We start from the raw sequence: 21,998 nt of genomic DNA, 5'->3' as shown, positions 1-21,998 counted from the left end.
AATGGGGAAAAACTGAAAGCTTTTCCTCTATGGTCAGGAACAAGACAGGGATGTCCACTCTTACCACTGTTGCTCAACATAATATTTCAAGTCCTAGCCTCAACAATCAGAAAAACAAAAAGAAATAAAAGGCATCCAAATGGGCATGAAAGGAGTCAAACTTTCACTATTCATAGACAACATGATACTCTATGCAGAAAATCCAAAAGACTCCACCAAAAAATTGCTAGAACTGATACACAAATTCAGCAAAGTCACAGGATATAAACTCAATGTACATTCTGTTGCATTTCTATACACCAATAATGAAGGAGCAGAAAACAAAATCAAGGAATTGATCCCATTTAAAATTGCACCAAAAAAACGTAAGATAGCTAGGAATAAACCTAACCAAAAAGGTAAAAGTTCTGTACTCTGAAAACTATAGAACACTTATGAAAGAAATCGCAGATGACACAAAGAAATGGAAAAACATTCCATGCTCATAGGTCGGAAGAACAAATATTGTTAAAATGTCTACACTACCCAAAGCAATCTAGCCATTTAATGCAATCCATATCAAATTACCACCAGCATTTTTCACAGAGCTAGAACAAACAATCTTAAATTTGGATGGAACCAGAAAAAGCCTCCAAATAGCCAAAGCAATTTTTAAAAAGAAAAACAAACCTGGAGGCATCACAATTCCAGACCTCAAGCCATAATACAAAGCTGCAGTCATCAAGACAGTATGGTACTGGCACAAAAACAGATATAGAGATCAATGCAACACAACAGAAAACCCAGAAATGGACCCACAACTAAATGGTCAATTGGTCTTCAACAAAGCAGGAAAAAATATCCAACGGAAAAAAAGACAGTCTCTTCAACAAATGGTGTGGGAAAAACTGGACAGCAACATACAAGAGAATGAAACTGGACAACTTTATTACACCATACACAAAAATAAATTAAAAAGTGGATGAAAGACCTAAATGTAAGACAGAAAACCAGAAAAATCCTAGAGGACAACACAGGAAGCAATCTCTCTGATATCGGCCATGGCAACTTCTTATTGGCATGTCTCCAGAGGCATGGGAAACAAAAGCAAAAATGAACTATAGGGATTTCATCAAGATAAAAAGCTTCTGCAGAGCAAACAATCAACAAAATTAACAGGCAGCCTATGGAATGGGAGAAGATATTTGCAAATGATGTACTGGATAAAAGCTTAGTATCCAAAATCTATAAAGAACTTATCAAACTCAATGGCCAAAAAACAAATAATCCAGGAAAGAAATGGACAGAAGACATGAAGAGACATTCTTCCAAAGAAGGTATCCAGATGGCCAAGAGACACATGAAAAGATGCTCCACATCACTCATAATCAGGGAAATATAAATCAAAACCACAATGAGATACCACTTCAAACCTGTCAGAATGGCTAACATTAACAACACAAGATGGGGCACCTGGGTGGCTCAGTCGGTTAAGCGGCCGACTTCGGCTCAGGTCATGATCTCACGGTCCGTGAGTTCGAGCCCCGCGTCAGGCTCTGTGCTGACAGCTTAGAGCCTGGAGCCTGTTTCGGATTCTGTGTCTCCCTCTCTCTGACCCTCCCCCGTTCATGTTCTGTCTCTGTCTCAAAAATAAATAAACGTTAAAAAAATTTAAAAAAAAAAACAAAAAAACACAAGAAACAACAGGTGCTGGTGAGGATGTGGAGAAAGGAGAACCCTCTAATACTGCTGGTGGGAATGCAAACTGGTGCAGCCACTCTGGAAAACAGTATGGAGGTTCCTCCAAAAATTAAAAATAAAACTACCCTACAACCCAGCAATTGTACTACCAGGTATTTTTCCAAGGGATACAGGTGTGCCGTTTCGAAGTGACACATGCACCCCAATGTTTATAGCAGCACTATCAACAATAGCCAAAGTATGGAAAGAGCCCAAATGTCCAACAATGGATGAACAGATAAATAAGATGTGGTGTGTGTATATACACACACACACATACGTACACACAATGGAGTATTACTTGGCAATCAAAAAGAATGAAATCTTGGCATTTATAACTACGTGGATGGAACTAGAGGTTATTATGCTAAGTGAAATTAGTCAGAGAAAGAAAAATAACATACGACTTCACTCATATGAGGACTTTAAGACACAGAACAGATGAACATAAGGGAAGGGAAGCAAAAATGATATAAAAACAGGGAGGGGACAAAACATAAGAGACTCTTAAATATGAGGAACAAACAGAGGGTTGGTGGAGGGACTGTGGGAGGAGGGATGGGCTAAATGGGTAAGGGGCATTAAGGAATCTACTCCTGAAATCATTGTTGTACTATATGCTAACTAATTTGGATGTAAATGACTGAAATGAAATGAAATGAAATGAAATGAAATGAAATGAAATAAAATAAAATAAAATAAAATAAAATAAAATAAAATAAAATAAAATAAAATAAAAATAAAATATTAAAAAAAAAAAAAAACACCCTGAAAGACTCCACCAAAAAACTACAAGTACTAATAAGTGAATTCAGTAAGGTCACAGGATACAAAATCAGTGTATAGAAATCTGTTGCACTTCTATACACTAACAATAAAGGAACATAAAGACAAATTGTGAAGGCAGTCCTATTTATGATTATATCAAAAATAACAAAATACCTAGAAATAAACTTAACCAAAGAGGTGGAAGCTCTGTATTCTAAACGTGATCCCTGAAACCATAAATATCCTAGAAGAGAGCACAGGTAGTAATTTCTTGGATATCAGCTGTAACAACACTTTTCTAGATATGTTTCCTAAGGCAAGGGAAACAAAAGCAAAAATAAACTATTTGGACTATATTTTTTAAAAGCTTCTGTACAGCAGAGGAAACAATCAATAAAACCAAAAGATAACCTTCTGAAAAATAAATAAATAAAAATAAAACAACTACTGTAAGTTCAATAGCACACACAGACTAAAATAATTTTCAAGCAAGACCCATCTACATTTCCAGGTACATTTTACTTCAATAAAGCAAAGGCTTTATGGAATATTATGCCAGAAATTCTTACTCACTATTTAAAAACAAAACAAAAACAAAACAACAGAAACCATGCTTAGGTAAAGATTATTTTGACATTTTCTAAATGTTAATTTTGTGATATTAAAATCATTTTGTTTTTTGTTGTGGACATGAGCCTATGCCTTTAAAAATTATTTTCAGTAATCCCTATCAAAATAACACCAGCATTCTTCACAGAGCTAGAACAAACAATCCTAAATTTAGATGGAACCAGAAAAGACCCCAATAGCCAAAGCAATCCTGAAAAAAGAAAACCAAAGCAGGAGACATCACAATCCTGGATGTCAAGCTGTATTACAAAGCTGTAATCATCAAGACAGTATGGTACTGGCACAAGAACAGATATACAGATCAATGGAACAGAAAAGAAAACCCAGAAATGGGCCCACAAATGAATGGCCAACTAATCTTTGACAAAGCAGGAAAGAATATCCAATGGAAAAAAGATAGTCTCTTCAGCAAATGGTGCTGGGAAAACTGGACAGCAACATGCAGAAGAATGAACCTGGACCACTTTCTTACATCACACACAAAAATAAACTCAAAATAGATGAAAGACATAAACGTAAGACAGGAAGCCATCAAAATCCTAGAGGAGAAAATAGGCAACAACCTCTTTAACCTCAGCCACAGCAACTTCTTACTTGACATGTCTCCAGAAGCAAGGGAAACAAAAGCAAAAATCAACTACTGGGACCTCATCAAGATAAAAAGCTTCTGCACAACTAAGCAAACAATCAACAAAACTAAGAGGCAACCAATGGAATAGGAGAAGATATTTGCAAACGACATATAGGATAAAGGGTAGTATCCAAAATCTATAAAGAACTTATCAAGTGTAACACCCAAAAAACAAACAATCCAGTGAAGAAATGGGCAAAAGACATGAATAGACACTTTTCCAAAGAAGGCATCCACATGGCTGATACATGAAAAAATGCTCAACATCACTAATCATCAGGGAAATATAAATCAAAACCACAATGAGACACCACCTCACACTTATGAGAATGGCTAACATTAACAACTCAGGCAACAACAGATGGTGGCAAGGATGTGGAGAAAGAGAAACCCTTTTGCACTGCTGATGGGAATGCAAACTGGTGCAGCCACTCTGGAAGACACTATGGAGGTTACTCAAAAAATTTAAAATAGAACCACCCTGCAATCCAGCAATTACACTACTAGTTATTTAACCATAGGATACAGGATACAAAGGGCCACATGCACCCCAATGTTTATAGCAGCACTATCGACAATAGCCAAGTATGGAAAAAGTCCAAATGTCCATCCACTGATGAATGGATAAAGAAGATGTGACATATATATATACATACACACACACACACACACACACACACACACACACACACACACACACACACGTACAATGGAATATTACTCGACAATCAAAAAGAATGAAATCTTGCCATCTGAACGTGTATGGAACTAGAGCATATTATGCTAAATGAAACAAGTCAGTCAGAGAAAGACAAATAGACGATTTCACTCAGGTACAATTTAAGATAAAAAACAGATGAACATAAGGGAAGGTAAGCAAAAATAATATAAAAAGAGGGTGGGGGACAGGGGCGCCTGGGTGGTTCAGTCAGTTAAGTTTCCGACCTCGGCTCAGGTCATGATCTCGCAGTCCATGAGTTCAAGCCCCACGTCAGGCTCTGTGCTGACAGCTCAAAGCCTGCAGCATGCTTCGGATTCCGTGTCTCCTCTCTATGCTCCTCTGCCTCTCATACTCTCTCTCTCTCTCTCTCTCTCTCTCTCTCTCTCAAAAATAAATAAACATTAAAAATTTAAAAAAAAAAACAGAGTGGGGGACAAAATATAAGAGACTCTTAAATACAGAGAATAAACTGAGGGTTGCTGGCAGGGTGTTGGGTAGGGGGAAGGACTAAAGGGGTGGGGGCAATAAGGAGGACACTTGTTGGAATGAGCACTGGGTGTTATATGTAAGTGACTAATCACTAAATTCTATTCCTGAAATTATTATTACACTATATGTTGACTAACTTGGATTTAAATTAAAAAAATAATTTAAAGCTAAGGGGAACCTGGATGGCTCAGTCAGTTAAGCGTCCAACTTAGGCTCAGGTCATGATCTCACAGCTCGTGAGTTCAAGCCCCGTGTCAGGCTCTGTACTGACAGCTCAGAGCCTGGAGCCTGCTTTGGATTCTGTGTCTCCCTCTCTCTCTATGCCTCTCCTGCTCTCACTCCGTCTCTCTCCCTCAAAAATAAATAAACATTTAAAAAATAATAATAATTAAAAGTTAAAAAATAAAAAAATAAAAATTATTTTTAATATTTCACATATGTTGTATAACAAGCTTTTGCTACTATCTGGCACTAATATTTCCAAGACGACAACCATTTGCTTTGTTATTAAGGTAAGTAAGTTCTCTAGGGGCACCTGGGTGGCTTAGTCAGTTAAGCATCCAACTTTGGCTCAGGTCATGATCTCACAGTTTGTGGGTTCAAGCCCCACATCAGGTTCTATGCTGACCATTCAGAGCCTGGAGCCTGCTTTGGATTCTGTGTCTCTCTGACTCTCTCCTGCTTGAACTCTGTCTCTTCTTCAAGAATAAACATTAAAAAAAAAAAAAAAAGGAAAGAAAGAAAGTGCTCTAATGCTAAGCCTGGCTGGCTCAGTCAATGGAGCATACAACTCTTGATCTCAGGGTTGTGGCTTTGACCTCCACACTGGAAGCAGAGATTACTTAAGAATAAAATATTTAAAAAAAGAAAAAAGAAAGAGAGAGAGAGAGCTCTCTAATACTTTCTGACATCCACTAAACAAAATATACTTCCAGAAAAGAAAGAAGAGTCTGAATTCAAGAGGAAAAGATAGAAAACAAAAGATGAATAGTTACCTAGTTATTAATGAAGGAAAGGAAAAAAGAAGGAAGGATACACTAGTAAACAAGGCAATTTAACAGTCATAAAAAGAAAGAAAATCAAAGATATAAGAAGCTTTCAAAGGCAAACATAGTAGGAAAAGTTTATAAGTCATAAATAATTACCCATACAAATGAATTTTTATTTCCCACAAAGAGAGCCCAACAAGTTGCTATTATTTGAATGAATCAGCTAATAAAGAATCCAAAAATGCAAAAAAAAAAAAAAAAAAAAAAAAAACAATTTGCAGAAGTGCTACTTAGCCTCTCTCTCCTGGACAGTAGCTTAAAGAAAAAAAAAATACAGCATCACATTTTTAAAGTCTTAGAGGAGATGAAGACTCAAGAGTATGATATCGGTCAAAGCCCCACTAGGAAATGAAAATAATTCAGTGTGTTCATAACTGAGAATTTAATAAAGACAACTGGTTACAGACGACAGAATAGCTGAGAGACTAAAAAAGGAACTTTGAGGCTGCCTATTATATTAACAACAGTAGGAAACCATTACCACCCCGAGGCTAGGGAGACAGAGAGTATAGGATGCTGGGTCATCTGGCAAAAACTGGAACACCAATGGAACTGCCTGGAAGAAGCTAGAACGACAGAGGAAATGCAGTCACTAACAGAGAGAGGAGAAGGAATAATACTCTTCCCTTTCTCCTATCCTCTCATTCAATTTCTCACCAATGCCTCCCAAACTCAGCAGAAGACAACAGACATGGTATCATGGGAAAAAGACAATGGGCAGCCACCTTGCAAGGGAGCAGGATGGAACAAAGAAATGGAATGCAGGAATGTATCTGAGAACAAAAGAGCCAACCCAGACATAAATCTTGTCCAGAAAAAAATGTTAAAAGTCTAAAAAGTTCAACAGTACTAAGTGTGCAGTTATAAATCCTATACAACTGATCAAACATTAACTTCTCTAAGAAATCTTTATGTCCTAAAGCTTAAGGCTAGGCACCATATGTTACAGTTACTTTAAGACTTTTACAATACAGGGGCGCCTGTGTGGCTCAGTCAGTTAAGTGTCCAACTTCGGCTCAGGTCATGATCTTACTGTTCGTGAGTCCAAGCCCATCGGGCTCTGTGCTGACAGCTCAGAGCCTGAAGCCTGCTTTGGATTCTGTGTCTCCCTCTCTCTCTGCTCCTCCCCCACTCATGCTGTATCTCTCTGTCTCTCAAAAATAACCAAACATAAAAAAAAAAAAATTTTTTTAAAGACTTGTACAAGTTCTAATGAAGTTTCCATAGTGTGGTTACGTTACTTTTTAAACTAAAAATAAATTTCGTTTGAAAACTAAAAACTTACTGTAGAGAAAGTAATCTAAAGTAAGAGTTCTCTTTTTAGAATTAGGTCATCCTCCAACAAACATTTAATTCATATGTTCCAAAAAAGTTAAAACCATACCATTTAAATCTGCATTTTCAAATCTGACCCAGACTATTTTCTCCTTTTCTTCTGTCAGAGGTGTTCCACTGTAAGCCTGCATAGTAAATAGAAAGGTTTGAATAAAAATGTTTTATAGTATTACAGAAGTTCAAGACAAAAAGTAACTTAAATAAAGCCAATCTTATCTCTTTCCAACTTCACCAAGATGTTCCAACATCTTAGGAACTAGCACATTTTGTAATATCTTTACTCCCAAAGAAAGTTATATAGAACTGTGATAACCTTGGCCAAAAAAGGGGGTTTTAACTTATTAAAGAATTGCAGAAACCTAAAATACAATGATCATAGTCTATTAGGAAACATCACTATAACTGAAAGGCACTCAAAAACCTACATCACCCCCTATATTGATCAACAAATAAGAAGGCTTAAGAAACAAACAAAACTGGGGCACCTGGGTGGCTCAGTCAGTTGGCATCTGACTTTAGCTCAGGTCATGATCTCATGGTTCATGGGTTTGAGCCCCATATTGGGCTCTGTGCTGACAGCTTGCTCAGAGCCCAGAGCCTGCTTCCGATTCTGTGTCACCTTCTCTCTCTACCCCTCCCCCACTCGCACTTTGTCTCTCTCTCTCTGTCTCTCAAAAATAAGTAAATGTTAAAAAAAAAAAATTAAAAGAAAAAGAAGAAAAAAACAAAACTACCACACGTATCTATTTAGTCTCAGGTGTTTATGATCATGTAACTACACTCTACCTAGAATTTTCTAATATATTACTTTCTGCTTGCCTCCAGTTCCAGGTAGAAGGCAAGAGCCAGAGTTGGGGGTGAATAAAAAAGTACAGTATTAAACTTTTTAAGTCTCTTATCTGGCTTCTAGACCCAACCTATTAGCTGGTTTCTGCAGGCCAGCAAAGTTCACAAAGATAAGTTTAGCTGCCATGAAATCATAAGTGTCAATGGTATCCATCCGTATTTAAAGGGAGTCATTGCTGCATAAAGCAAATGTTTCCATTTTAAAATGTTTAAAAATTGTATATATTTATAAGCATTTAGAATGTCAACAAAAGGCCTGCAACATTTTCAATCATAAAGTGGTACCCAGTTCACAAAATAATTATTTAATATAAACTGTACCAAAAGCATATAAAAACTACCAACCTGCATATAATTTATGTTATACTCGACCCACTTTAAATTTCCATGCCAGTTTACAGCCCTTGTACCTTGTATGATAACTGAAAAGTATCTACATTGGGTGCCTGGGTGGCTCAGTCAATTAAGCATCTGACTCTTGATTTTGGCTCAGATCATGATCTCAGTGGCAAGATAGAGCCCGGCATTGGGCTCACACCGGGCATGGAGGCTGCTTGAGATTTTCTCTGCCCCTGCTAGTGCACACACGCACACGCAAACACACACACATACACATGCACGCTCTCTCAAAAAAAATTATCTACATTGAAAATACTACTAAAAGACAAAATTACTTTAATAAATTTACTACGTAAAAGAAATTATCTTACAAATCCTTACAAATCTCATTGCCTTTAAAAAAAAAAGTGAGATGTGTATAGTTAATTCCTTTGAAGAAGAGGAGAAAACCTGCACTATATCTAACTAATTCATCAACTTTATCTTCAACTGCCTCATCCTCACCTCCTTCCTCTTTGTTCTTTTCATGCTTAAAATCTTTTGTAAAAATAAACTTTTTATTTTGGAATAATTTTAGATTATTAAATACAGTACAAAGTTCTCATATATCCCTCAACCAGTTTCCCCTAATGTTAACTATCTAATCAAATCTGACTTTACCATGGAACATTTCTCAAAACTAGGACACTGACAGTGATGCATTACTATTAATTAAGCCCCACACTTCATTTGGTTTTCATCAGTTTTTCCACTAATGTTCTTTCTCAGTTCCAGGATCCAATCTGGAATAGCACAGTGCATTTAAGACAACTTTTTCTCCCCACATCAAGCTCTCCTTTCATCTGGTAAAGCAGTAACATTTTTCAGAATTTTCTTCAGCTTAGCAGATTTATCACCTGCAGCATTATTCAACATTCTCTCAATTCCTCTGCAACATTTGTAAGATGTTCTCCTTTGATTTCTGAGTGATATGCAGAACAAAACAAAGTTGAATGAGGTCTTTCAGTGTACTGGGATTCTTGAACTTTTCTTTCCCCTTCAGGGGAAAATAAGACTTTCAAAACAAGCCTTGTCTACTTTTGCTATGTCTTCAAGTTCTCCTCTCTCCTTAGCAGACATGGTGTTCTTTACTAAGCATTCTTGAAAAAAATGTGAAGCTGAGGCATCTGAGTGCTGTTTCCTGTGTGCCTTCCTGCAGGTCTGCACAAAGAAGGCATGTGACATCATGTCATTTTGCCTCTTAGCTTATGATATCTCTTGCCCATGTGTAGGTATTTTATTCTTAGTGAGGCACATACTCACCCAGTGCCCATCCAGCTTTCACTTGCTACCTTAATGGAGGTCAGTATCAATGTACCACACAAAAGTCTCCTGCCGAGCACTGATTATTAGCTCTCCTTCTTCAACCAAGATGCAATTACTCTAGCCCTCTTATTTAGAATCAAAACTTCCACCCCATTATTTACAGTATTTCGTTATTTTCCCTTTTATTCCTTACCAGGTTTCTACCACATATACCCATTCATAAGCATAAGGTTATTGTTGAACTTTAAAAGACATAGTTACAGCCATTGTAGGTATGTTGTATTTTTTTGTTGTATGTATATGTTTTGTTTCTTTTATCATACAGAAATAACCTCCCTTTTGCCAAAAAGTATAATTGTTAATTACCGCAAATTATTCTATAGGGATAACGTACCATAATTTGTTTGACTGCTATTGACATTTGGGCTGGCTATAATTTTTTTTAAGTTTTTTTAAGTTTTATTTATTTTTGAGAGAGAGAACAAGTTGGGGAGAGGCAGAGAGAGAGGCAGACACAGAATCCGAAGCAGGCTCCAGGCTCTGAGCTGTCAGCACAGAGCCCATTGCGGGGCTCAAATTCACAGACCATGAGATCATGACCTGAGCCGAAGTAAGACGCTTAAGTAAGACTGAGCCACCCAGTCACCCCTGGGTTGGCTACAATTTTTTACACTGAAAATGTAGAACTTTCACACACAAACACTGAAATGAAAAATTCTGAGCTTTGGGGCGCCTGGGTGGCTCGGTCGGTTAAGCGTCCGACTTCGGCTCAGGTCATGATCTCACGGTCCGTGAGTTCGAGCCCCGCGTCGGGCTCTGTGCTGACTGCCCAGAGCCTGGAGCCTGTTTCAGATTCTGTGTCTCCCTCTCTCTCTGCCCCTCCCCTGTTCACGCTCTGTCTGTCTCTGTCCCAAAAATAAACGTTAAAAAAAAATTTTTTTTTAAAAAAATTCTGAGCTTTAACTTTTTCCTTGCTGAATTATTTTTTAATAAATTTTAATAAGTACAATTATTAGATCAAACAGCACAGCTAAGGGCATCTACAAGGCATCAATGACATCTGCTGAACACAATGGTAATTCATTCTATCTGTAACAGCTGAAGAAGCTGATACCAGTCTAACAACACATTTTCCCCCTTTTGTGGCTATTTGGAAACCCAGAGAATAATTTCTAGGCTCCATGAATTTGACAATTTCCAGAACAGGAGTTGGAACATAACATCAGCAAAAAACATACTTTTTCCAAATGGTTGACTGCACAGTACCACTGGGGGATTCTGGATTAAATATGGGGAAAAAAAGACCAGAGGTCACCAAACACCAAATCTGGCCCACCACCTGTGTTCATAAATAAAATTTTATTTGAATATGGCCATGCCCTTTCCTTTACATAAAAAGCAGTACTGAGTAGATGCAACAGATATTGTATGACCTGCAAAGCTTATCCGGCCCTTTTGGGGAAAGTTTGCCAACTACTGCTACACAAGACCATGAAGCCTTAAGGAGAAGCACCAAATATCCCCTCAGTGTAACACAGTGCCTGTCCCATAGTGGGTGCTCAAGTAAATGTCTGCTGCCTGAATTTTTGCTTTCTTTCCAGAGTAAACAGAATAATGACTTACATATTTCTTGAATGAACATTCTAATTCTTAGATCCATGACTACAGCTTTACCTCCACAGTTGCTACTCTGATCCAAATCTTCACAATCAATTGCACAGATTATCTCCTTTCTAATGTAGTAATGCTCATAAACACTATATTAATCTTATACCTTCCAGAACTTTTACCCTATCAGTTTTAAGAACCCCCTATTGTCAATCTATTACTCAATCTGGTATTCTTGTTTCTCTACCAAACTCTCTATTCCCTCAAAGCCTCTGACCACAGCATTTCTCCTCCAGCCAGCAAGAACTGCTTGCCATGCAGGGTTTCCACTAACACAAAAGATGCCTTTGTAAAAATGTGATAAAGAGGCACTCTAGGGGCAGGCAAATTACAAAAAATTTTAAACGCCCCTTCCTTGGAACTAGTTTCATGCCAGGGCTCAGGGCTTAAGAGAAAGAGCAGTTTGTAGAGCCCAGGTTGGATTTCAGTCCCAGGTTGCTCTCTAGAACTAGTCTTCTGTACATAGTCTAAGATACTCTACAGCCACAGCAATTCCTTTGCCTACCATACCCAGGTAGCCAGCCTCCTCCAACATCAAATACCCAAGCATTCCATTCATTTTAACTAATGCTACTTCTGATATCCTTTGGAACTTGACTCTCACTCTTTCTCTGCTATGCATTCTCTTAGCAATTACACATTCAGTCTGTACTATCATGTAGAACACTTACTGATATGCTTGTTTTAGCAATTTTACTTCCCTTAGTAACCAAGTTCCTCAAAAAAGGAAAGCATTTATTATTCCTTTTTTAAAAGTTTTTTTAATGTTTTATTTATTTTTGAGAGAGAGAGAGAGAGAGAGAGAGCGAGAGCGAGCGCACGCACAAGTGGGGGAAGAGCCGAAAGAGAGGGACAGAGGATCTGAAGTGGGCTCTGTGCTGATAGCAGCAGCCCGATGTGGGGCTCGAACTCACAAACTGTGAGATCATGACCTGAGCCAAGGTCAGACACTCAACTGACTGAGCCACCCAGGCACTGCAAGCATTTGTTATTCTTTACATGCTCCTATGAACCTTGTCATTGTGACCTATTTCCATTAGAGTTGTCTGAACATAATAAAGGAATACCAATACCCCGATACTTTAATTTATTTGATAAATACAATTTATTTAGTATAACTGAGATCTGGATTTTAGACTTTTCTAGGATGTGGTCATAAAGCTGAGACACTGGATCTATGAATGTCCTTTTCTGAACAGTGCAGTTACAGATCCCTTGCAGTCGGGAAATACTGACATCACCACAAGGAGAAAATAACTTTCCCTTCAGTAGTTCCACGGAACAGTGCTTCCCACAGCTACTGTTTCACAAGAATCACCAGAGGCTCAAACTGGATGCCACCTCAATTCCACTGAGTCAAACTCTCTGGGAAAGGGGCCTGGAAATTATTATTTTTAACACATGAGCCAAGTGACATTTATGTTAAGTCTGGACAACACTGCACTAGATATGATCCCAGAAGGGCTGCTCTTATTCTTTATTGTTACATTTATATAGATGGAACTCTGTATAAGTTAGAGTAACAAGGTATACTCTACTTGGCATATAAATACTGCTCAATATGAAAAAGATACAGATTTGTGTTCAGTATAGTATTTAGTTAATATAATATCTAGTTAATAAAATGCAAAATATATACTTTGCATTAATCACTTCAGACAGGCAACATTTAACGAGGACAAGAGGAAGATTCTGGAAATAGAACCCAACTAGAGAGTCCCAAGTCCCATCTCTCAACTAATGTCTCACCTTGATTCTGTTTATGAGAGCAAGTCCTGAGGAATGATAATTGTGCCACTGTCAGCACAAAACTAAGGCACAAGTAATACTAACAAGTATGGTTCTACCCTACCAATGCTCAGGATGCTAAAACATCAAAAGTCTTTGTGAAGTTGATGATACCTGTGTCAAGTTTAGGAAAGAGAACATTTCAGAACTTTCCTGGCCAATGGTTCTACTACTGGGGCCTACTATTTCTGAAACTACACAGACACTTACCTGTGGTACAACATCCTGTAGAAAAGTCACAACACTTTCCATGTAGGACTGCTCCCTGGAAAGGGGTGAAATGGATAAAATTTATCCTGACAGCTTAAAACAAAACATGAAAAAGTTCTTTCTAAAGTCACTTAAAATATTTAAAAAAGAAAAAAGAAAAAAAAACAACTCTCATCAACTGATAGTTCTGCAACCCTGCTTTCTAGTTTCTTTGAATATGTTATTAAGTGAAATGCAAATGAAATTTTAATATTTTTAAACATTGTCTCTTCTTAAAAGTCATGTTCTCTTAATTTGACACAGATATTCTAACTTGTATTTGAAAGAGTGATGACACAAGGCTATGGCAGGACCTTCCTCTTGAGTCAAAGCAAAAGAATTTACCAGAGCAAGAAAAACTGTTGCTGATGACTCAGTATTTCATGACCTTTTCTTTAAATTGGTTACATACCTAGTCTCTTACCTGTATACAGCAAAATGAATCTGTATTTTGCTGCAGGTGCAAAATTAGGAGATACTAAGACGTCCTCACAGAACTTTTGCAATAGACAAGACATGAGAAAATATTACAATGCATAGAAGTGAAGAAAAATGATACTGTTAGGGTCACTGAGATATTTTAAATAGGAAGTATATGGATATCAGCAAGTGGGAAAAAATTCTTCAAAATATCAAATCATTTCATTTCATGTGAAAAATTACATTTAAAGAAAATCATAGGAGTTATCCTAAATCCTATAAAAAAAAGCGGTATGCCTTAGATAGTTACCAAAACTGATTAGACCTAAAAAGAAAAAAAAGAAAAACAATTTGATTAGGCCTACCTCTCCAACCTTGTTTTCCTGCCACCCTCCTAACTTACTCTGCTTCAGTCTCCTGCAACTTCAATTCCTAAAATAGACCAAGCTCCTTGAATCAAAACCTTTACACGAGCTTTGTTCCTGTCAGGAATCTTTCCCATACTCTTCCATCCCTTTCATATCTCCAGCTTATGTGTCACCTCCTCAGAGAGGCCCTTCCTGACAGCCTAAGTCCTACTCCCTGCTATCATTCTCTATCATAGCACACTGTGTAGTGTTCAAGCCTATAGTAACTTAGTGTTTCTCCCACTAGAATATAAACTCTATAACAGAAAGGAATCCAACTCTCATTTTCCCTTCTACCTCCAGAATCTATAATCCAGTACTTTAGGCATAGAGTAGATGTTTGAGCATTATTTGTTAAAAGAATACAAATAAATAAAAAACTTTTAAAAAAACACTAAAATTACGTATTTAATTAACAAAAAAAAGCAATATATGTTGAATACCAACATACAATACTGCCTAAGTGCACAGGCTCTGGAGACAAACTGCCTGGGTTTGATCCAGGTTCCCCTTCTTGGCTGTTCCCAAGGGCAATTTACTTAATTTCTCCCTGCTTTGGTATTCTCACCTATAAAACAAAGGCTGAGAGGGAGGGGGAAAAAATGAAGACTGAAATAGTACCTAACTCATAGCTAATAACATGCTTAACTTGTTCCATGGCCCATAGTTAGCAAAGAAATATGGCCCCAGGAAATACAGGAAGGAAAAAAAGGAAGTATTATAGTAAAATACATATACTTTTCTTAATCTGAAAAGGCAATCTTTATGTAACATGCTAAACTGCCCAAGGGAATAATACAAAATATTAACATTCCCTTATAAACATTTTAAAAGGTAGAAAACAAGTTTCACCTCACCCAAATACTGAAGGATCTTAATTGTCCACCCTAACCTATTTTATATAGGTCAACCTCCCTATATTCCATTTACGAAAATAGCTTGCCTTACCCATATCTGTTCACTCTAGTCCCTTTGCCTAAAATGTACCTTTGATTCTAATTGTCTAAACTCCGTTCAGCCTTTAAAGTACATTATGTTAGCTTCTTAATAAAACCCTTTAGGATCTAAAATACTAAAATATTCCCATTAAATAATCCCACTAGAATACTCCTTTCAATTCTCATGCTGTTATGCTGGCATCTTTTTTGTTAATTATGGTGATTTCAAGTATACATATCTTTTTTTAATGTTTATTTATTTTTGAGAGAGAAAGAGAAAAACACAGAGCGCAAGCAGGGGAGAGGCAGAGAAAGAGAGAGAGAGAGACAGAGAGACAGACACATAGAATCTGAAGCAGGCTCCAGGCTCAGAACTGTCAGCACAGAGCCCAATGCGGGGCTTAAACCTGATCATGGCCTGAGCCGAAGTTGGATGCTTAACAGACTGAGCCCAGGTGCCCCTCAAGTAACATATCTTAAAACCACATTAGATCATATGCTCCTAGGAGTGCCTGGGTGGCTCAGTCAGTTAAATGCCAACTCTTGATTTTGGCTCAGGTCATGATCTCAGAGATCATGAGATCAAGCAAGCACAGAGCCCACTTGGCATTCTCTCTCTCTTCTTTTTCTGCCTTTCCCCTTGCTCACGTGCGCAAACATGCGTGCCCCCTCTCTCTCTAAAAGTGAATAAACATTAAAAAAAAAAAGATCATATGCTCCCAGAAAGTATAAATAGGCTTTGTCAAAGAATGCTTAAAATATAGAATGTACTCTTTATGACACTGACTCTGAAACTTTCTGACTGAGACTTAGAGTAAGAGATACATTTTACATCAGGATCTGGTGAACATATATATACATATGAAAATATCCATGTGTGTGTCACAAAAGAATACTCCCAATTATATTTTCTATTATATGCTATTTCATTTTTTAAATAATGGTCCTGATCCACTGAATTAATGATCCACCAATTTTTGAACCTGGAGTTGGAAAAACGATTATTCCTTAGAATTTAGCACAGTGCTTTTGACATACTCTGTAAACATGACTACATCGACTAGACCCTCCCATTATTCCTTTTATTTGGCCTTGGCGATATTTATCATCCTATAAAGCCTTAATTAAATTTAAAAAGTAATCAACGTTCATAAAGGAAACCTGAATGTTAGTTACTATTCTGAGCAAATTTTCTTTAGTTTTTAGGCTTATACTGAAATTTGCTTACGTGACAGCCTGGGGGCGAACCACAACTCCACCAGTACAACGACTGGGTCTTCTGGGAGAATCTGTAGCCATAGCTTCATTCACTAAACCTGTTTGCAGAACGGAAGAGATAGAAAAAAACTGATCATTATTGTTGGCAGTAGAGGGAAAGGTTTATGGTTGCTCACTAGAGATCCCTTATCAAAAATGCCTAAAATATAGGAAACCTTCCCAGAAATTCCAATTATACCAGAAAGGGGGAAGATTAGGACAGGAAGTAGATAAAGAAGTTTTCTAATTATCGTGAGAGGTTTTGTTTTTTTTTTTTTTTTTTTTTTTTGGACTAAGCCTCAGAACCCCAAAACTAGTTAAGACTCTTTCTGGCCCCTCTCATCCACTGTTAACACAAACTAGAAAGGTAAGATGTGCTAGATAGAGAGTCTAGCACAAGACCACTTAATATTTTTTAAAAATGTGCTATCTCTGTGTGCCAAAATTTTAAAATGTACTAAAATCTTAAATTGAGATAGTGAAAATACACATAACACACTATTTGGAGACTTAATGGAACAGTGAGGTAATATCTTCCAACTAAAACTGTTGGGAAACTATGAGCAAGACTGTACATTGTAACTATGTTTGGTGATGGATGTTAACTAGACATTGTGGTGATCATTTCAAGATATGTACAAATATCAAATCAAATTATGTTGTACACCTGAAACTAATACAACGTTATGTCAGTAACAGCTATAAAAAAAGGATTGCATGATCATAATTTGACAAGAGTTTTTAAATCAGATTTGTCAATCCCCTTACTATTATAACCTAAACACCAGAGCCTTAATAAGTAATAAAAACTTATATGACATTAGAAGCCCCTTGTCCTTTCCTGTCACATCACTGAATCTTGATCCTTGAATGTTCAATAAGCATCTGAATCACTGTGTAGATTTTAAGAACATACAGTGTACTTGGTTAAGGCTAAAAGAGGATTGACAGCAATATCAATGATCTCTTACAGGGCTCAGGAAAGTCCACAACCTGGAACTAATCTTGAAAGCCCTTAAAACCATCACTTCTAAGTAAGAAGCATTCTCTCACCGTATTTGAAAATTCCCAAACTGAGGAGTCTCACCTGCTACAAAAAAAACACCCTCTGACCCACCTAGTCCAGGTACCCCTTCCTCGGTAGGTATCTTCACCACCAACCCCTCAGCACTCTCATTTCCATTCCACCCTTCATTTCCCGAAACAGAGCCTTCCAAGAAATGTCCTATAAGGGCCCTGTCTCCTGAGGACGACCCTCAGGCCCCACTCTCCCGAAAGACTAGAACAGCGATACCCACTTAACCTCCAACGCGGAGCCACCGCTGCCCCCGGCCGCCCTCTGGCCCCTTGCCCTTCTTCCCCTCCCCCTCCAATCTCGATAGCTCTCTCTCGTCGAATCCATACCAGTCAAGCCCTCTCCCCTCACGCTGCTTGCACCTCGTTCTCGCCAAGCCTCCCCAAAGCCACAGCCCCACCAGCCCTCTCACCGGCCGCCCCGCCGGTAAACGCTGTTCTCCAGCTCAAGGCTCACTGTTTGGAGTCTCCCCTCGTGATTGACGGCTACCACTTCCTACCACGCCTCAGCGGAACTACTTTTCTAGCCAATCCCAGAAGGAAACTGGCTACGGCCGGGCACCGCCCTTGGAGGTCAGCTTCGCCAACCAGCAAGTAGAAAAGAGGCGGACCCGCCTCCTGAATTTATCCAATCCGCTGGGGCTCCAGGGAAAACAAAACAGTATGTAAGTTTGGGTGAAGCCGAGGTGTCAGGTTCGGTTGCGAACGCAGGCAGGTAGGGAGAGTTACGAACATGTCTATTTTCCTTTGCAGACAGCACACCTTCGTGGCTTTGTCAAAAGGAATTATGTCTCAGACTCCTCTGCACCTCAGCTGAGCGTCTCGGGCTGGGAGTCGGAGGACCCGGGACTGGTCTGTTTACATCGAATTCTCGCGACAGCTAGTTCGAAGCACAAAGCACGTGGACATGGCAGCTGCCAATCACTTTCTGCTGGCCACTCACCCATCCCTAACCCGCCTTCTGCCCCGCCCTTCTCGATGTGTTTACCTTCCGGGAGCCTCGGCTGGCTTGCGCGGGTGGGCAAACCTAGAGCCAAGGAGATATTGAGCTAAATGAGGGGCGCGGCCGGTGATCGTGTCAATTTGAGCAAGGTTTGTGGAGCTCACCTGACTCCTTCCTTACCTGTTTCCATTTCCCTTATGGAAGAGATCGCGATTTCGCCAGTGTCATTGCGTCAGTTACATTTCCTTTACATTTACATTTATTGATTTTTTTAACGAACGCTCAATACAGTCTTAAGCATTTCATAAGTATTATCAAATGTAATACGGCAATCCCATGAGGATATAGCTTATTAATAGGCATGAGGTTTGTAGAAAATTGGCTGAAACAGCAATAAAAATTTTAAAAAGGTTTTAAGCACAATGGAGGATGGAAAAGTTTAGTAAAGAAACTACCTCAACGGAAATATGCAGTTAATCAGGTGCTGGAGAGATAGATGATAGATATACCAATATAGATATAGATGTAGATGTAGCCAGGAAACCACCTATATGCTCTTGACGCTCTATCAATGCCAATAAATAGCACACCCAAAGTGCTATTTATCGAGCTAATGTTTGAACATTGGCTAATACAAGATTCTGAACATTTATCTTCTTCCACTACACACACAAATTCTGAGCACCATGGCCTTTTAAGATTTGCTTCCTACATTAAGCCCACTAACGGAAGAATCTTTCCACAGTTCTAAATTCCTTTTGCTCTTATTGCTATCATTAGCTTACTTCTTTGCTGTATTTGAAATGTTTGGAGTTTCTCTTGTGCATATCTCATTTTCCCCAACTAGAATGTTAAATTCTTCTTAGGTATTAGAAGACTAAAGTTTTCATATTTTTCAATCCCTCTTAACACCTAACAGCCCCAACCACAACAGGTATTTCAAAATTCAGACTTACTTGAATTAAATAATTACTATTTTCATGCCGTCTAGACCCAGAGCAGGAATAAAGAGGAAATCCAGAGGAAACCAATAGGTAATAATCACAAATGGGACAACCAGCATTTGTATAAAGCTATTCAGTTAAAATAGCTGTTTCATATGCATTGTTAAACTCCATAGCTCTTTGACTATTCCTCTACAAAGCTATGGGAAAAAACAAAGAAACAAAAAAACATAAAGAATACCGTTGTACACAAGCTCACTCATTCATTCATTCATTCATTCAACAAATATTGTAAGAGCTATTAAATGTCAGACATGTTCTAAGCTCCACAGGTACAGTGATAAACAAATCAATCAATGTGCTTTCCTCAGCCAGAGAATTTACATTCTGATGGGAATACAGAAATAAACAGAGAAATTCAAGTAGTGTAAAATGCTATGAAAAAAATATAATAATCCAGATAAATAGATGGCTGGATATACGTAGCGTCATCAGGGAAGCCCTCTCAGGAGATAACATTTTATTTTTATTTTTTCAATATATGAAATTTATTGTCAAATTGGTTTCCATATAACACCCAGTGCTCATCCCAAAAGGTGCCCTCCTCAATACCCATCACCCACCCTCCCCACCCTCCCACCCCCATCAACCCTCAGTTCTCAGTTTTTAAGAGTCTCTTATGCTTTGGCTCTCTCCCACTCTAACCTCCTTTTTTTTTTTTCTTCCCCTCCCCCATGGGTTTCTGTTAACTCTCTCAGGATCCACATAAGAGTGAAAACATATGGTATCTGTCTTTCTCTGTATTTTAACAAAGGCTTTAATGAAGTATGTGAGAAAGCTACTGTGGGAAAAAAGCAGTCCAGACAAAAGGAACAAGTACAAAGGTCTAAGAAGGGAATGAATTTTGATGAAGAGTGAGAAAAGAGTATGATTTAAGCAAAGTGAGATAAGTAGAAAGTGATAGCAAACTAGGTAAGTAGTGGCAGATGGAGTATGGTCTTGTATAGAATAATAGTTTCAATTTTGTTCTAGGTGGGAATCTTTTGGAGGACTTTCACCTAGAAAGTATCATGATCATGTTTACATTTCTCAAAGAGTATTCTATCCACTATACAAAGAATAAACTGTTGTCAGGGAGGGAGTATGAGCGGAAGCAGTGGGTCAAGTAGTGAAGCTATTTCAGTAGACCAGGTGGGAGATGCAGTCTAGAACTGGGCCTAGAAGTGAAGCAGTGTTGGGTTAGTTGTGGGATAGAAGGGAAAAAGAGAATCAAGGATGATGCCTGTGTTTTGGGCTTTAACAACTAAGTGATGACATTATGAATAGGATGAACACTGGTGAAGTTACACATTTTTAGGAAGGGCGCATTTCTGTGCTTTGGTTTCATCCTTTATAAATTGTAAAAAGACTGTTCTGAGGTTCATAGGATTTTTATGAATAGTAAGGAAATTTTAAATTCTTAGAACCAGGGGCACCTGGGTGGCTCAGTCAGGTATTGGGATTCTGCTTGGGATTCTGTCTCTCCCTCTGTCTGCCTCTCACCTGCTTGTGCTCTCTCTCTCTCAAAATGAATAAGTAACTTTAAATAGATAGATAGATAGATAGATAGATAGATAGATATAGATAGATTCTTAGAACCAGTTAGAAATTTCTCCAAATTAACTACTTGTAATTAACCACTATTTCTAATTACTCCATTTTTTTTCTCCACAGAGATGGTATAAGATTCTCTCATGAGACTTCAAATAGAGAGAAAGCAAATTTGTGGAGATCATTTTTTAAATGGAAGTAACTTAAGGCTACTCAGTACATATTGCCAGCTTTTGAGTCATTTTAAAGCATTGGTATATGAGGAAACTTTTCAACAATCTGTTCTTGTAGCTGAGCAATACTAACTAGGAAACTGATTTTCAGTGTAAAAGAGTGACTTCGAGCCAGAATTCTGTGTTCTTCCAGTTCCTAAATGATCCATTATAATAAATCACTAATGATTAAAATTGCCTTTCCTAATGGCCCTGCAAATCAAAACAAAAAATCTCCAGAAAATCATCAGGGAATGATCCATATGAAAACCAATTTTGGGGCACCTAGGTGGCTCAGTTGGTTAAGTGTCCAACTTTGGCTCAGGTCATTATCTCACAGTTCATGGGTTCAAGCCCTGCATCGGGCTCTTTGCCGACAGCTCAGAGCCTGGATCCTGCTTCAGATTCTGTGTCTCCCTCTCTCTCTGCCCCTCTCCTGCTTGCACTCTGTCTTTGTCTCTCTCAAAAATAAATTAAAAAACAGTAAAAAATTAAAAAAGAAGAAAACCAATTTCAAGGGCAGTTTATACTTTATCATGAGTTTTTGTTTCGGTAGCGTTAGGAGTCCTTTTTAGCCTCAAACAAGCCAATGCCTCATTTACCCTGGCCACCAAAACCACTTGGACAACAATCACATGATTTAAGCAGTGGCAAAATAATCTGATTTCACACAGAA

At 38.1% G+C, this 21,998-nt stretch overlaps 1 protein-coding gene across 12 annotated transcripts in view; it reads right to left on the bottom strand.

Moving 5' to 3' along the window:
• BCAS3 (BCAS3 microtubule associated cell migration factor) overlaps positions 1 to 18,417 on the bottom strand; it is a 614,170-nt gene extending 595,753 nt beyond the window's left edge. For 8 of the 12 annotated variants that reach the window (XM_042966191.1, XM_042966195.1, XM_042966196.1 and 5 more), the window contains exons 1-4: positions 17,964 to 18,049; positions 16,531 to 16,618; positions 13,499 to 13,553; positions 7,392 to 7,467 (exon numbers count right to left, since the gene is read on the bottom strand). In XM_042966191.1, the coding sequence (XP_042822125.1) occupies positions 7,392 to 7,467; positions 13,499 to 13,553; positions 16,531 to 16,601 (202 nt within the window). In that variant the 5' untranslated portion in view covers positions 16,602 to 16,618; positions 17,964 to 18,049. The other 4 variants (XM_042966194.1, XM_042966193.1, XM_042966192.1 and 1 more) reach the window with 4 other exon arrangements.
• Positions 18,418 to 21,998: the final 3,581 nt, after the last annotated feature.

Source organism: Panthera tigris, chromosome E1 (genome assembly GCF_018350195.1).
Source record: "Panthera tigris isolate Pti1 chromosome E1, P.tigris_Pti1_mat1.1, whole genome shotgun sequence".
Taxonomy (NCBI): domain Eukaryota; kingdom Metazoa; phylum Chordata; class Mammalia; order Carnivora; family Felidae; genus Panthera; species Panthera tigris.
Note: the sequence above shows the minus strand (reverse complement) of the source record. Positions and strands in the feature narration are given on the sequence as shown.